The sequence below is a fragment of the Bubalus bubalis genome, chromosome 3 (genome assembly GCF_019923935.1).
Source record: "Bubalus bubalis isolate 160015118507 breed Murrah chromosome 3, NDDB_SH_1, whole genome shotgun sequence".
Lineage (NCBI taxonomy): Eukaryota > Metazoa > Chordata > Mammalia > Artiodactyla > Bovidae > Bubalus > Bubalus bubalis.
Genome location: NC_059159.1, coordinates 7,550,225 through 7,566,772, shown reverse-complemented (window position 1 = coordinate 7,566,772; position 16,548 = coordinate 7,550,225). Strand labels below are relative to the sequence as shown.

General features: G+C 54.8%; 1 protein-coding gene and 1 long non-coding RNA gene across 3 annotated transcripts; one reads left to right on the top strand and one right to left on the bottom strand.

The window, feature by feature from the left end:
* The first annotated feature begins 5,073 nt into the window (after nucleotides 1-5,073).
* Nucleotides 5,074-9,539, top strand: TRIM47 (tripartite motif containing 47). Of its 2 annotated transcripts, none has more exons than XM_025279527.3 (6): nucleotides 5,074-5,830; nucleotides 6,802-6,897; nucleotides 7,194-7,424; nucleotides 7,586-7,784; nucleotides 8,256-8,330; nucleotides 8,598-9,539. In XM_025279527.3, the coding sequence occupies exons 1-6, from the start codon at nucleotides 5,162-5,164 to the stop codon at nucleotides 9,233-9,235; spliced, it is 1,908 nt and encodes a 635-aa protein (XP_025135312.3). In that variant the 5' UTR covers nucleotides 5,074-5,161; the 3' UTR covers nucleotides 9,236-9,539. The 2 variants fall into 2 exon arrangements, with proteins under 2 accessions (XP_025135312.3, XP_025135313.3); XM_025279528.3 differs by having other exon boundaries at nucleotides 5,075-5,830; nucleotides 8,259-8,330.
* A 2,608-nt stretch (nucleotides 9,540-12,147) lies between these two features.
* On the bottom strand, nucleotides 12,148-12,844 carry LOC123332513. Its single transcript, XR_006549295.2, has 3 exons — nucleotides 12,787-12,844; nucleotides 12,503-12,646; nucleotides 12,148-12,289 (listed from the first exon to the last, which is right to left on the bottom strand). It is a non-coding gene; the product is annotated as an uncharacterized LOC123332513 (long non-coding RNA).
* Between the last annotated feature and the right edge of the window lie 3,704 nt (nucleotides 12,845-16,548).

The window sequence follows — 16,548 nt, the reverse complement described above, 5'->3', positions numbered from 1 at the left end:
TTTGTTTTTGTTCCTGCTTGACTTTTTTTTTCTTTTTTTTTTAAGCAATACTGCAGCCAGACACGGAGAAGGCAATGGCAACCCCACTCCAGTACTCTTGCCTGGAAAATCCCATGGATGGAGGAGCCTGGTAGGCTGTAGGCCATGGGGTCGCTAAGAGTCGGACACGACTAAGCGACTTCCCTTTCACTTTTCACTTTCATGCACTGGGGAAGGAAATGGCAACCCACTCCAGTGTTCTTGCCTGGAGAATCCCAGGGACAGGGGAGCCTGGTGGGCTGCCGTCTATGGGGTCGCACAGAGTCAGACACGACTGAAGCAACTTAGCAGCAGCAGCAGCAGCAGCCAGTCAGGGTCATTTATGAGGTTTAGGATTATTTTCAGGGTGCACGTTCTGGGTTTAAGTTCTGCCTCCTCTGGAAGACTAGGTGTGAGGCCTCTGGCAAGATATGTAACCTGTTGGAATTCCATTACCCCTCCTTCATGAGAGTCCTGGAGAGGACAGAGTGAGATGCAGCCGTGAGCAGAATGTCAGTTACTTAAGAGCCAATTCATTTCACGAATAATGAATATAGGGCTCCTTGGTGGCTCAGTGGTAAAGAATCCAGCTGCCAATGCAGAAGACACGAGTTTGATTCCTGATCCGGGAAGATCCCACATACCGCAGGGCAATTAAGCCCGAGTGCCGCAACTACTGAAGCCCAGGAACTCTAGAGCTCATGCTCCACAGCAAGAGAGTAGCCCCCGCTTGTGCAACTAGAGAAAAGCCTGCACAGCAGCCAGCACAGCCACAAAAAGAATAATTAATATATTGGGCAACTTTGAAAGCTTCCATAATGGAGATGAGATATCAAAATGCCACCACCCTGACAAATCACATCTCCTGGCATTCCTGGAGGAGTACACCTTCCTGAACAGGCTGTGAGGTGGGGAGCGGAGGGCGGAACTTGTCCCCTGCATGTACCCGCAAACCTGAGTGGTGCCTCCTCTCCCTTCCAAAGCCAAGCGGGTCTGTGGTCTCAGCAAGCCCAGGCAGCCTGACTGCCAAGCCTCTGATGTCTGAGCCTCTGAACCATCTCTCGTCTTGGCAAACAAGAGACAATCAAGATCAAGTGCTCCTTGTGGAACTCATTAGACGCCTCTCTGCCAAACCAGGCACGCCCAGGCTGGTCCACCCACTGCTCTGCCCAGAAGGTCTTTTCCCACCCTAGTTTCTGCACGCCTCCGAGCCCTAGCAGACTGTGAAAGCCCAACTCAAATGACACTTCCTCCATGAAGGCCTCCATGACTTCACCCCCACCCACGTCCCACAAATTCCTCAGGAGTGGATTCCACCCCTCTTTTAATATTTAATAGATCTTAGTTTTCTTCTCTCCTTCCAGGAGGCTCTGCACAGCATGTTTTTACATCAGATTTTATATTTTTATTGGAGTGTAGCTGTTTTCCAACGTGTTAAGTTTCTGCTGTGTAGCAAAATGCATCAGTTATACGTACACATATATCCCCTCTCTTTTGGACTTCCTTCCCATTTACTGAGTAGAGTTCCCTGTGCCGTATAGTAGGTTCTCATTTTATGCATAGCAGTGTATACCCTTTACATTGTATACGGTGAATCCCAATCTCCCAATTTGTCCCACCTCCTTCCCCCCGGTAAGTTTGTTCTCTATATCTGTGACTCTTTCCCTGCTTTAGATTTTTTGGTTTTTTTTTTTGACTGAGCCTCATGGCTTGCGGGGTCTTAGTTTGCCAACCAGGGACTGAATCCGAGCTACGGCAGTAACAGCACCAAGTCTTAACCCCTGGACCACCAGGGAATTCCCCCTGAATTAGACATGTTTAACCCAGGGTTTTGAGGAGGTGGGAATTTTCTTTATTTTCAATGTCCTCTAATGGTAATCTAGTGTTTCTTTCTATTACAAATGGAGAAAACACACCACAGTGATATTAGCCATAGCTGTGACTTGTCACCAATAAAAATGACAGATTTTTCATTGCGTATTACAGAAATGACAGAGAACTTGAAATATGTTTACATTCATCACTGTCTCAGAAACGCAGGAATTCTTAGGCCTCCATCAGATCTTGTTACTTGTTCTTGTGTTAAAGAAACACAGATATAACTTTATCACAAATTTGTTTTCTTTATATTTTGCACCTGTATTTCAATGTAATTGATTGCCACGGAACCCTGTGCATTTTATTTTGTGCATTTAAAAGCATTACTCTGGGGACTTCCCTAGTGGTCCAGTGGTTAAGACTCCACACTTTCCCTGCAGGGGGCATGGGTTCGATCCCTGGTCAGGAACTACGATCCCACAGGCAGCACAGTGTGGCCAACACTAGAAAAATAAATATATAAAAATAAAAACATCACTCTGGAAAGACGTCTGAGACTACACTAGCCTTTGAGAAGGGCCCTAGAGGAATAAGAAAGGCTAATCCCCACCTCTATGTGGATCAACCCTCTCCATCTGTGTATTCCTTCCACTTTGGCCTCTCATCAGCAGGAGGTCTGCAGGCCTGGGTGTAGGAAGCATTGCCTCAGCTACTTTATTTTTTTTTAATGAATTTTTTAAAAATAATTTTATTTATGTATTTTTGGCTGTGCTGAGTCCTCACTGCTGCTTGGGCTACTCTCTAGTTGCGGTGTGCAGGCGCCTCTCATTGCAGAGCACAGGCTCTAGGGGGCTCGGGCTTCAGGAGTTGTGGCACGTGGGCTCAGACGTCGCAGCTCCTGAGCTCTGGAGCACAGGCTCAATAGTTGTGGCGCAGGAGCTTAGTTGCTCCGTGGTATGTGGGATCTTCCAGGATCAGGGATCGAACCTGTGTCTCCTATACTAGCAGCGGATTCTTTACCACTGAGCCACAAGGGGAACCTGTTTTATGAACTTTTAAAATAGTTACACGTTTACAGAAAAGTTGCAAAGATCACTCAGAATTCCCCTACACCTCCCTCCCAATTTGTCCTTTTGCTCATATCATGACTATGGTACATTTGTCACAATGAAAGAGCCAATATCAATACATTCTTATGAACTATATTCCATAACTTATTTGAATTTCCTGTTTCCCCCTAACATCCTTTTTCTCTCTCAGGAACATGTCCAGAATACACAGGACATTTATTTATCACGTCACACGTCTTGGCTGTGACGATTTTTCAGACTTTCCCTGCTTCTGTCTCAGAGAAGGCAATGGCACCCCACTCTAGTACTCTTGCCTGGAAAATCCCATGGATGGAGGAGCCTGGAAGGCTGCAGTCCATGGGGTTGGGAAGAATAGCACACGACTGAGCGACTTCACTTTCACTTTTCACTTTCATGCATTGAAGAAAGAAATGGCAACCCACTCCAGTGTTCTTGCCTGGAGAATCCCAGGGACGGGGAAGCCTGGTGGGCTGCAATCTATGGGGTCGTACAGAGTCGGACACGACTGAAGTGACTTAGCAGCTGCTTCTGTTTGACGACTTGGAGAGTTTCAAGGGGTTCTGATCAGGCGCTGTGTAGACTGTGTCTCCATTGGGATCTGTCTAAAGTTTTAATAATAATTACAGTGGGGCTGTCGGAGAAGGTAATGGCACCCCACTCCAGTACTCTTGCCTGGAAAATCCCATGGATGGAGGAGCCTGGTAGGCTGTAGTCCATGGGGTCGCTAAGAGTTGGACACGACTGAGCAACTTCACTTTCACTTTTCATTTTCATGCATTGGAGAAGGAAATGGCAACCCGCTCCAGTGTTCTTGCCTGGAGAATCCCAGGGACGGTGGAGCCTGATGGACTGCCATCTATGGGGGTCACACAAAGTCGGACATGACTGAAGCAACTTAGCAGCAGCAGCAGCAGAGTGGGACTGTGGGTAGGAAGACCACATCATATCAACGGTACTTACTGCCGAACATGACATCACTGTTGATGTTGACCTTGATCACCTGGCTGGGCTGGTTTTCATCACTGTACCCTGTCAAGTTACTCTTCTGCTCCCTTTGGAAGGAAGTCACTCTGCACCCTCCACACGTGCAGAGTGGGAAGCCACTCTCCATCTTGGAGAATGTGCCAAAACTGCTCAGACTTCCTCTGAGTGGGAAATTTGTCTATTCTCCCTCATTTATTTATTTATCCAGAGATTTATTTAGAACAGCATGAACTCATGGAAGTTTGTTTTATACTTAGGGTTACAAACCAGTGCTCCTTTAGTCATTTTGTTGCCATTCTATTTTTTTTAATTTAACATTACGGAGGTGTAGTTTACATATACTAAAATGCACCATTTTAAGTGTGTGGTTAGACTAGTCTCAGCGAACACCTCCACTTGGGAAACCCGCAGCCTGAGCCCCTGGCGCATGGCGTGAGTGTCCATGGGCTGGAACTGAATTCCTAGGGCAGTGGACTTGGAGGACGACATCAACTTCCCATTTTAAGTTTAGAGAAGCCCAAGTTCCCCACCAGAGGTAAATAGAGTCACTAAGAGGCAAAAACATATACCCATCAGCAGTTATTTTTCCCTGCAGCTCAGCAACTTTGTCTTTTTTCTTTTTGTATTTATTTGGCTGAGCCAGGTCTTAGTTGTGGCATGCAGGATCTTTGATCTTCGTTGTGGGCATGTGGAATATTCAGCTGCTTAGTTGCAGCATGTGGGATCTAACTCCCTGACCAGGGATGGAACCCAGTTCCCCAACACTGGGAGCACGGGGAGTCCTAGCTATTGGACCACCAGGAAGTCTCAGCAGCTCAGCAACTTGGCTAAAGGTGCTGCGGAGGGGTCTGGAGCGCAAAGGTGCCTGCCTGACACCGTGCGGTTGCCCAGCCCCTCTGGAGGCCCTGGCTGGCCATGGGGTGGACCCCCATCGTGGGTCATGGAGGGGTGAATTCCTCTCCTGCTTTCAGTGTGGCCCCTCCAGTCGCCTTCTCTGCTCTCTGCCCTCTCTCTCTCTGCCCTTTCCTCCAGGAGCCCCTAGGGGTCAGACTGGGGCCCAGAGGCCACCCCACGCTGTCCGGGACGGGGCCGGGTACAGGCCGGCCTTTTGCGCTGGGGGGCGGTCCGAGCCGGGGGCGGGCGGGGGCCGGACCCTTGGCCTCTGTCCCAGGGGGCGGCGCCGCGTCGCCAACGGTCCGGGTCCCTCCCAGGCGAGATTGGCGGAGGCGGTGCGCCGCGGCCGCGGAGCCATGGACGGGAGTGGACCCTTCAGCTGCCCCATCTGCCTGGAGCCGCTCCGGGAGCCGGTGACACTGCCCTGCGGCCACAACTTCTGCCTCGCCTGCCTGGGCGCGCTCTGGCCGCACCGCGGAGCGGGTGGCGCCGGAGGCCCCGGAGGCACGGCACGCTGCCCGCTGTGCCAGGAACCCTTCCCCGACGGCCTCCAGCTCCGCAAGAACCACACGCTGTCCGAGCTGCTGCAGCTCCGCCAGGGCTCGGGCCCGGGGCCCGGCCCCGGCCCGGCACCGGCCCCCGAGCCAGCAACACCCAGCGCGCCGCCCAGCGCCCCGGAGCCGTCGGCTCCCTGCGCGCCCGAGTCATGGCCGCCCGGCGAGGAGCCGGTGCGATGCGATGCGTGCCCCGAAGGCGCCGCCCTGCCCGCCGCGCTCTCCTGCCTCTCCTGCCTCGCGTCCTTCTGTCCCGCGCACCTGGGCCCGCACGAGCGCAGCCCCGCGCTGCGCGGACACCGCCTGGTGCCGCCGCTGCGCCGGCTGGAGGAGAGCCTGTGTCCGCGCCACCTGCGGCCGCTCGAGCGCTACTGCCGCGCCGAGCGCGTGTGCCTGTGCGAGGCCTGCGCCGCCCAGGAGCACCGGGGCCACGAGCTCGTGCCACTGGAGCAGGAGCGCGCGCTCCAGGAGGTAGGGCGCGGGCGCGGCGGGCGGGCTGGGGCGGGTGATGGGGCTCGCGCGCCGGCCGAGGACCCCTCATTGCTTTGCCATCCTTAATTCCCCTCTCTAACCTGAAGATCTCTGCGGTGCCTTCCAGCCCTGACCGTCACCTGCTCGCTGTGGGACATTCTTTTTGGAATGAAAATGGGGGTTGGAGGGACCCAGTGAGAACTCGAAAAGGATGCAAAAATCGGGCTGGAAGACTGAGGCTGGGGCGGAGCCCATGGTGAGGGGGTGGTTAAAGGAGCCTGGTGGGGTCCGCAGGGTACCCGGCGGGCGGCCGGTGCCTTGGCCGGGCTACCGCCGGTCCCGCTCAGATCTGCCTGGGCTGAGGGTCTGGATGGGTGTGGCAGACGACAGGAGTGCGGCGGAGGGTGGACTGAGCACACAGACCGCTCTGTCCGGCTGTTCCGGGGGCTGGTGGTGGGCGCATGTACTGGCTGTCCAGCCCTGTTACCTCCGCCCCCAGTTTCCTTTGGCCCCAGGCCTGGTCTTGGCGCCTCTGGCCTTGGGATTTTCCGTCTCTCCTGCCTGAAGTGCTGACTCATAAGACCCAGGGGATTTGCCCGGAATCCCCATTTTTCAGGCTTGGATTGGGGACACAGATTCTTGAGGGACGGTGATTCTCAGACCTTGCGCAGGACCCCTCCTCACTTTCTGCTTCTTTCCCGCGGAGGGAAGTTCTCAAATCACAGTGAGCAACATGGAGAACCCGGAGGGCCCTGGACTTGCTCACCAAAGAGGGGAGGCAGGCAGCCCATGGCCCACCAGCCTGCCCTCTCCCGGGCATTCCGAAAGGGCACCAGCCTGGGCTTGAGGCCCCTTTGGTATATCATCACCACTCCCAGTCCACCTGGACCCCTGGTCACCCCCACCTCCCCCTTGGTGAGGCCCGGGACCCTACTTCCAGACCCCTTTCTCCTCGAGGGTGTCGTCCACAGGCCGAGCAGCCCAAAGTCCTGAGCGCCGTGGAGGACCGCATGGACGAGCTGGGCGCGGGCATCGCTCAGTCCCGGCGCACGGTGGCCCTCATCAAGGTCAGATCTCGTCCAACCCCGCCCCCGTCCACCCCTGCCGCAGGCTCCCGGCACTGTGAGCTTTCAGCATGGCACCCTCCACCCCAGAGAAACCCGTGCCCAGGGCGTGGCCCAGCTCCACTGAGCACGCCTGTCTCCCCCCTGACCTGGCACAGACCCAGGGCAGTTCGGGCTTGTGCCTCTGTCCACCCCCCCCAAACAAGACATAGTGGGAAGGCGGGGGTCTGAGAAGGTGGCCAAAACGTCTTCGGGGTGTTCTCTGTCCTCAATGCCTGCCCCCCCACTGTCCTGTGCAGAGTGCAGCCGTGGCAGAGCGGGAGAGGGTGAGCCGGCTGTTTGCCGAGGCTGCGGCCGTCCTGCAGGGGTTTCAGACCCAGGTGCTGGGCTTCATCGACGAGGGGGAGGCGGCCATGCTGGGCCGCTCCCAGGGTGACCTGCGGCGGCAGGAGGAGCAGCGGAGCCGACTCAGCAGGGCCCGCCACAACCTCAGTCAGGTCCCCGAAGCCGACTCAGTCAGCTTCCTGCAGGTGAGGGCGGCTCCGTGGGTGCGGCGGGCACCGAAGCTGCAGGAGGAGGCTGCGGGGGGCTGCCTTCGTGGCTGTGCCGGCCTCCTGGCGGAGCTGTCTGTCTCCTGCCCGGAGGAGCTGCTGCGGCCGGCTCAGCCTTAATGGGCATCTGTTTGGCACAGGAGCTCCTGGCACTCAGGCTGGCCCTGGAGGAGGGGTGTGGCCCTGGGCCCGGACCCCCGAAGGAGCTCAGCTTCACCAAGTCCTCCCAGGCTGTGCGCGCGGTGCGAGCCGTCCTGGCTGCAGCCTGTTCCAGCCAGTGGGAGCAGCTGCAGGGGCTGGGCGGTGACGAAGATGGGCTGCAGAAGCCGGGCACGGAAGGTGGGCGCCCCCCGCAAGTGACTCACCCTTCCCCAGGCTACCCGCACAGGGCCCCAGGCCCAGTGCCCGCTCAGGAGTGGAGGATGGAAACTGTGCCTAGCACAGGGTGGGACCCCAAACCCTGCCAGGGACTCGAGCCACCACCCTGTAATCACGAGTCAGCCCCTTTGGCCGCAGCGCGGGGGGCAGAGAGGGCCTGTCCTGGCACACCCTCTGGCTTCAGAGGGGATGAAGCCCAGGGAGGACATGGGGCGGGGCGGGGATGGGGAGGGGACGTAGAACGAGGACCAGCATGCGTGTGGACACAGGGTACCGTATTTGGGCATGTGTCTGTCCCCAGGTGGCCTGGGGTGCTGGGAGGATGGAGGAGGAGGAGAAGGATTTCAATCACAGGTTCAGAGCTGGGTCATCTTGTGCAGCCCAGCCACAGGCAGCTAAGGACACCCTCACCGTCTGTCTCCTCTTTGGCAGCAGACGCTGAGTCCCAGGACCCTGACAGCACCAACAACCTGGAGAGTGAGGCTCCTAGGGATTACTTCCTCAAGTGTAAGTTGATACCTGGGCTCACCAGGATGCTCACCTGGGCTCTCCCAAGGCTGCTGGGCTGGGCCCTAAGTGCCCATGGGCCGGGATTCCTGTCCCCGGTTCAGAGAGTGAACTAGGTCAGCTCACGGGGGTCTCCCCGTGATGGCTGAATTGTGCCCGTTGCAAAGGACGGGAGAGGTGTTTGGGGGAGGTGGGCCCCTCGGGGAAAGGCTGCCCTGCCTGACCTTGGACCTGAGCCCCGTATTTCTCTCCGGTCCGTGGGGGCAGTTGCCTACATCGTGGACTTGGACAGTGACACGGCCGACAAGTTCCTGCAGCTGTTTGGAACCAAGGGCGTGAAGAGGGTGCTGTGTCCTATTAACTACCCCGAGTCACCCACCCGCTTCACCCACTGCGAGCAGGTGCTGGGCGAGGGCGCCCTGGACCGGGGCACCTATTACTGGGAGGTGGAGATCATCGAGGGCTGGGTCAGCGTGGGGGTCATGGCTGAAGACTTCTCCCCACAAGAGCCCTACGACCGGGGCCGGCTGGGCCGCAATGCCTACTCCTGCTGCCTGCAGTGGAACGGACGCAGCTTCTCCGTCTGGTTCCACGGGCAGGAGGCGCCCCTGCCGCACCCCTTCTCGCCCACCGTGGGGATCTGCCTGGAATACGCTGACCGAGCCCTGGCCTTCTACGCCGTGCGGGATGGCAAGATGAGCCTCCTACGGAGGCTGAGGGCCTCCCGGCGCCGGAGTGGCACGCCGGCTTCCCCCGTCGACCCCTTTCAGAGCCGCCTGGACAGTTACTTTGCGGGGCTCTTCACGCGCAGGCTCAAGCCCGCCTTCTTCCTGGAGAGTGTTGATGCCCATTTGCAGATCGGGCCCCTCAAGAAGTCCTGCATATCCGTGCTCAAGAGGAGGTGATGACCCAGCTCCTGGGAAGCTTGCTTCTCTGCACCCCTGGTTTGAACCAGAGAAGGCACCAGCCTCGGACCCCCACACATTCCCCAGCCTTCTCATTCCTAGAGGCCTCCACCTTCTGTACCCAAGGCCTTCTACCTCTCAGGGAGGAGGCCCCCCCAGACCCTGTTCCCCTGCAGGCCTTGTTTCTGGGAGAAGGAACTGCAGCTTGGACAGTTCCAGGCTACCCTGACCCCTCCTCTCCCAGGTTCCTGGGACAGTGCCTGGCACATAGTAGGTGTTCAATAAACGTTTGGTCTCTGAACGACTCCCTTTTCTACTCTTCTCTCGTGAGTGCGTGCTCAGTTGTGCCCCTTTGTGACATCAAGGACTGCAGCCCTCTAGGCTCCTCTGTCCATGAGATTTTCCAGGCAAGAATACTGGAGCGGGTTACCATTTCCTCCTCCAGGGGATCTTCCTGACCCCAGGGATCGAACTCGCGTCTCCTGTATTGGCAGGCAGATTCTTTACCACTGAGCCGCCTGGGAAGCAACCTTCTCTGCATCCACCAAGAATTCCCCGTACTTCTCATCTTTCCTGAGCTGGTCTTGAAAGGCAGGAGAAGGGAGCAAAGCCCTGGTCCCAGGATTCCTACTGGGTGGGAGAGCCCTGACCCAGGAAAAGGAGGCTGAAACGGGGTGCCTACCCTTTGCACACCCCCTACTCCCAGGTTCTGAGCAGGGAGAGCCAGAGGTGGCTTCTCCCAGAGGGGTCCACCCCCACAGTCATTCTGGCTGCCCGCGTGTCTGCTATGGATGGTCTGGTGCCCACCAGCTATTTTCATCCTTGTTGCTATAGCCTAGTTCTGGAACCTGCCGGAGAGTGCCCAAGATTCAGCGCAGACCTCACACTCCGCAAGAGCAGGGCAGGACGCTTGGGCGTGGGCAACAAAGTCTGAGACGAGAGCTGTTTTCATACGCACACCTTCTCAGCTCATGAGGGCTGCGGCTGAACCGACCCCAGGGTGTGGCTGGAGCTGGGAATGTCTTCCCTAAAAGGACCTGTCTCTTCCTTCAGAGGCTGCCTGACATCTCTGCACCAGCTGGGTGGCTGGAACCAGGCTCAGCCTCCACGCTGGGGAGACCCTGGGCTCTGTGCCCCAGTAGAGCCTCTGCCTCTCTCCTAGGAAGGTCCAGGGCCCCCTGCGGCCCTAGGACCACCCCCCACCCCACCCCATCCCAGCTTGGGACGCCTGCATACTGATTTCAAGGCAGAGAACTTGCTCCCGAGGCTACAAGGTGTGTTCTCAGGCCAGCCTCCGCCGCCCGGGGGGTTCTCAGTGGCTCAGGTGCACCCCAGGGAGGGCCGAGCCTGGAGAGCAAGGGCAGACAGAGGCCTCTGAGCCCCGGGCCTAAGGTCAAGCTGGACAATGGCTGAGTTATACAGCCAGACAGCAAAGCCATACAAGTCCTGCTCTGGCTGCCTCACCAGCTAAAAATAGCCCCTCCCACAGAGCCTGCTGGTGCCCCACAGCCAGGATGTTGTTTTTCCGGGCGGGGCCTGCTGGCTCCTGGGGCTCTGTGTTCTCGGCACCGTTTCCTTGACAGCCAAGGGCCCCAGCTCACCGGGGCCGGGGGGCTGATGGGGGAGGCTGCGCCTCCACGTTGCTGTGGCAACGTAGACCAATGGGGAGTCCCCTCACCTCCGGAACCCTCCCACCTTTCACAGAGCCCCGCCCACCCCTGCCCTGGAATGCCCCATCCCACTCTTAGCGAGAACACTCAGGTCCCAGATTCTGCAGGGTCCCGGCATGCCACCGAAAGTGAGTTAGATGCACGAGGCGCCTGCACAGGACTGGTGCTTCCTTCCTGCAATTCAGGCCTGACTAGTCAAGTCTGCAGCCACAGTGTCCCTGCCACTTGCAGAGCGACTTTGTTGATGTTCAGTCTTTGCGACCACGTGGACTGTAGCCCCCCAGGCTCCTCTGTCCCTAGGATTTCCAAGGCAAGAATACTGGAGTGGGTTACCATTTCCTCCTCCAGGGGATCTTCCCGACCTAGGGATCGAACACGCATCTCCTGAATTGGCAGCCGGATTCTTTACCACTGAGCCGCCTGGAAAGTTACCAGAGTGACTGCCAGCTTCGAGACTCACAGAACCTTGTACACCTTAATCTCAGATCCCAGGGTTAACATTTACAGCTCAGAGCAGGGGACCGGCTCACCCAGGGCCACATAGCTCACAAGGTTTTGGCTGAGGCTGACCCCAAGTTTCATTGTCATCCCCAGTCTGGAGTATTAGCTGCAACCCTGCACTTCCTCTCTGATTGTAGGATCATACTAGAGCTGGAGAGATGTGGTGTATGTGAGCGTCTGTGTGTTTCTGGGTGTATCTCTTTGCCTATGTGTGTGTTTAGGTGTCTGTGTGTGCCTCTGTGTGTGTCTGTGCTTGTACGTTGTTTGTGCATTAGTGTATAGGTCTGCATGTCTGTCTGGGTGTAGTTGTGTGTGTGGATCCAGCCTAATGACTTTTCAAACATACTCTGAGGACATCTGGAATTCTGAGGAGGGACACTGAGGCAGGGCAGGCTGGCGGGGTGGGAAGGGATACCAGGGGGCCAGCCCCTCATTGGCCCTGCCAACGCTTTATAATCAGAACAGATTTTATGCAAGATGACTTGCAAAAAAGAGAAGCTGTTAAAAAGACAAAGGTTAGAAAACCATCGATCTAGTCCAAACCTGCTTTTTAGCGCCACCATTTGCAGATGAAGAAACTGAGGGATGTGCTTAGAAATGTCTACACACACACACACACACACACACACATGCTGCTCCCCAGTGCTGTTGCCTGTGGAAGAGCTGCTCCCAGCCCAGACCCCAGTTTCCACAGCCACCAGAGTCCTTTCTTCCAGAGCGGCCTGAGGCCCTGTGGTTGCCGAAGCTCCCGTGGGAGTCGGGCCAATAACAGACATTGGCAGTGTGGGAAGAGTGTGAAGGGTCTTCGGAGGCTGCGTTGCTATTAGCCGAGTCTGGCTCCTTTGGGCCAGGCGGGAAGCCAACCGCCACTTGAGCTTTGTTTCTGTGGGAAAATGAGCCCCAGAATTCCAAACAACAGGCTGGTCAACGGACTCAAGCATCTCTCCCCTCTTGGCAGCTAGGTCCTCCACCCCTCCCTGCTCCCACCATCCCCCCACCCCCGATTCCAGGAGGGAAGGAGTAGACACATCCTCCTCCCTCCACCTCCCCCGCCCTCCTCCTTCTCCTCCTCCTCCAGCCCACTCAAGGAACTCACAGAAGTGCCTTTCTTCACTTCCCAGGCACAGGGTGAGGCTGGACTGAGACTGTGGCTAAAAGTGAGGGCCTGGCCAGGAAGATGGGGCTGAACTGGGAGGGGCAGAGGCTTGCAGTTGTCTCTGCTGTTGCTGGGTTTTCTCCCCTGGGAAGAAGACAGCATTTAGCTGCAGGGTCTGTGTCCCATTCAGCCCCATACCTGTCCCCCAGATCTGCGCTCCCTGTCCACCGATGCCAAATAGAAACATGGAGACAGAATTTGGAGGAAATAGAAAGATGGCTTACAGGCTTCCCTGGTGGCTCAGTGGTAAAGAAGCTGCCTGCAAGGCAGGAGACGTGGGTTTGATCCCTGATCCGGGAATATCCCACATGCTGTGGAGCAACTAAGCCTGAGCACCACAGCTATTGGCTGTGCTCTAAAGCCCAGGAGCTGCAGCTACTGAGCCCGTGTGCCACTTCTGAAGCCTGAATGCCCTAGAGCTTGTACTCCTCAACAAGACAAGCCACGGCAATGAGAAGCCCGCGCACCGCAACTAGAGAGGAGCCCCTGCTGTCTGCAACTCGAGAAAAGCCCGCGCAGCAACGAAGACTCTGCTCAGCCAATAAATAAATTAATCAATAATAGCAACAATAAAAGGAAGATGGCTTAATTTCACTGCCATGCATGGGGGAAAGACACAGCAGGATACCATCTCAAGGACTGTACCCCCTTCCTAGGAGAATTGAGAGACATTATGTAGCCTGGATTTCATGGTTTTAGGGTAAATAATAAACTCAAAGTAATGAAGGTCTTGTGTTTTTCTTCTTCTTGTGTTATTTCAAAACAGTCCGGTAACTGGGTTTATTTGTCTCTGGGTCATCTGCATTTGACCTTCTTTCTGAAAAGCAAACAGCGATAAGGGGTGATTTGCCTCAAGAGAGTGAGGAGAGAGCTAACGCCAGGTGCAGGATGCAATAAACATATCATCAGGGGGTGATAGGTTAGCTTTGTGAAGGACGAATCTAACAGACGCTACAGATTAGTGACAGGTGAAATAAAACCAGGAGTGATTAAGTCTTTCAGGCCCCTTTACATTTCTTCTCTAGCCTGTTCACCATTCTCTTTACTTTTCTTGTTCTCAGGAGAGGAAACACTTCATTTCCATTTTTGCTGCCACACACTCAACATTTGATGCCAATGTTCAAAATCTAGAACACAAGGTCACTCCTTTTCTGCACCATCATGTCTTCCAGGAGATGCCTAAGAACTGCAGGAGGTCCTGAGTGGCCCTTACGGGCCCCACCTGGGTGCAAGCCTCCATCTGCTTCCCAGCATCCTCAGTGAATTGGCCGGGGAGGCGCTCACAGCCCGAGCACGGAGACAGGTAGGAGGTAGTCCTTGAGGTCCTGGGTACTTTGTCTGTAAATGACACTCAGTTTTTAATTTTACTCTGTAATATCTCTGATTGGCTATAACATAAAGAGTAGCACTTCTCTGCTCCAGCAGTGGAGAAGAATGGTTTTGTGTGTGAGTTCTGGAATCAGAAAGTCTGGGCTAAAAATTCCACTTTGGCCATTTCCTAGCCATATGCCCTTAGGCAGGGTACTTAGCCCCATCTCGGAGAAGGCGATGGCACCCCACTCCAGTACTCTTGCCTGGAAAATCCCATGGACGGAGGAGGTGAGGATGTGGTCTGTGTCAACCATGCTGCTTAGTCATACATGTACATGTCCTGATTCTAAAATATGAATATATTCTTAAAAATAAATTAAAACATGTATACTTATATTTCAAAAATAAATAAAACTGATACTCTTGGAAATTTTGTCAGTCCTTGGGAAACTCCATGAATTTGTTCTTTGGGAGCTAAGATTAGCCCAGACTATATGTGCCACGACGCTCCGGACTGCTCCACCCACCAAGATGGGGCACTTCCCTCACTCACTCAACTATGCATTCAGTGCGATGTGCTGTACTCAGGGCTGGGGATACCGTGGTGAGTAATCCCAACAGAGATGCCTGAGCCACACCACCGGCCCCATGATAGTCGTAGCCCTAATAAGTACTGCACAAGAAAAGGGCAGGGACTCCACCCCTGGGACACATCCAAAAGAACTAAAAGCAGGGACTCAGATGCTTGTAAACCCAAGTTCATAGCAACATAATTCACAACAGCCTAAGGGTGGGAACAACCCAAGTGTTCATCAATGGACAAATGGATAAACACAGCGTGGTCTGAATACACAACAGCCTTAAAAAAGACTGAGATTCTGACACATGCTATTACATGAATAAACTTTGAAGACATTATGCTAAGTGAAATCAGCCAAATGTGAAAGGACAAATCTTGTGTGTTTCCACTTATACAAGGCGCTGAGAATAGGCAAATTAATAGAAACAGAAAGTAGTGGGGGGGGGGGGGCGGGGGGGGGGGGGGGATTGAGGAGCTAGTGTTTACTGGAGTCAGAATTCCCACTTGAGGTGTTGCATAAGTTCTGGAGAAGGATCGTGGCATAGTCTCACAATAATGGGATCATGCTTAATGCCACCGAATTGCACACTTTAATGGTGGTAAATTTTATGTGATGTAGCCAGTGTATTTTTACGCTGAAGAAAAGTTTTGCCTCTGCGATATTACAAAACAAAACGAAACACAAATTTTCCAGGGACAGAAATTTTTTTAAAAAAGGATATTAGATAGCGGTCTTGAGAAGGGGCCCTAGTGGGGCTGGCGGACAGGCATTTTCAGGAAAGACCTCCCTGAAGGGACAGCTGAGGCCTGGAGGGCAAGGAGTGAGCAAGACGGAGAGGATGGGTGTGGGCTCGGGACTGGGCCAAGCACCCAGGGACCAAAGTGTTTTAAGGAAGACAAGTGGTGTGAAGTGGTAGCCAGGCCTGGTAGGGCAGAGCCTGGTAAGGATTCTGGATTTTAATCAGGAGGAATGGGCAGCCCATGGCAGGGTTTCACATGGGTAAACAACGCAATCAGATTTGAAAGTTTAAAATCACTCTATAGGGAATTCCCTGGTTATCCAGTGGTTAGAGCTCCATGCTTCCACTATAGGCAGCTTGGGTTAGATGCCTGGTTGGGGAGTTAAGATCCCCCGTGCCTTGCGGGAGGGCCAAAAAAAACCCCAACCCAACTCTATTATTTAAGTGAAAAATGGTTTTAAAGAAGGAAAAAAAAAAAGGGATGAGAGAGATCATGCATCTTTCCAGGGAGATGGAGCGGAGCCTCCCTGCCCCCCACCCTCTTGGAAGGAAGACCCAGAAATAGCAGAAAGGGGCCCAGAGCCACAGGAGCCCCTCCAGACACCTCCCTGAGCTTCCTCCTATACAAGGGTCCCTCCAGGCACAACTCCTCGGTGCTGGGGTGGAGACAACGTCAGAGGTGATGCCTGGGTCTTCCTGGCTTTCTGGGATGTGGGAGGCACAGAGGGGAACTTGAGAGCAGGGGCGTTGTGTAAACACTCCCACAGCAGGAATCGCTCAGAATCGGCCTTGCAGCTGTGCCTGGGATACTGAACTCCACAGAGCAGGGAGGTCTGGATGGGGAACCGCCGGGTGGAGCTCATCTCCATAGTAACCAGAAACAGCCCCAGACAAGCCCTGGCTGGGCTTCCTGATGGAGGAGCAAGGAACCTGTGTTACTGAAATACCCGCGGCCAAAATGACATGCCCTGACACAGCTCACTTCCCATCACTGCCGCCCCACGTGGCATCTACCGCTCCAGCTTCGAAGCCCAACCAACCAACAGCAGATGGCGGAAAGTTGAGGCTTACCAAGAGTTTTCCTTCTCAAGAAGATGACTGGCTGACTGAAGGAAAAAAATGCAGATTATCAAGTATGAAAAGGTTCCATAATGCTCAGGTACAAGAAATGTCAATTTTGATTTTTTTCCTAAATCATAAAATTTGATTATGAGCTGCCCTTCACCAAGAGGGTAAGAAATTCAATCTCGGGAATTTTTTTTTTTTTTTTTGCGGATTTGGGGGGTCTTCCCCTCAGTAGAATGATAGTCTGCGTTTATACAGTGCCATTGGAGAAGGAAATGGCAACCCACTCC

Bases quoted from the DNA above. Each gene is read 5' to 3' on its own strand.
- TRIM47 (XM_025279527.3), top strand. From the start codon at position 5,162: ATGGACGGGAGTGGACCCTTCAGCTGCCCCATCTGCCTGGAGCCGCTC. The intron at 5,831-6,801 runs GTAGGGCGCGGG...TGTCGTCCACAG, and splicing joins AGGAGCGCGCGCTCCAGGAG to GCCGAGCAGCCCAAAGTCCT. The intron at 6,898-7,193 runs GTCAGATCTCGT...TGTCCTGTGCAG, and splicing joins GCACGGTGGCCCTCATCAAG to AGTGCAGCCGTGGCAGAGCG.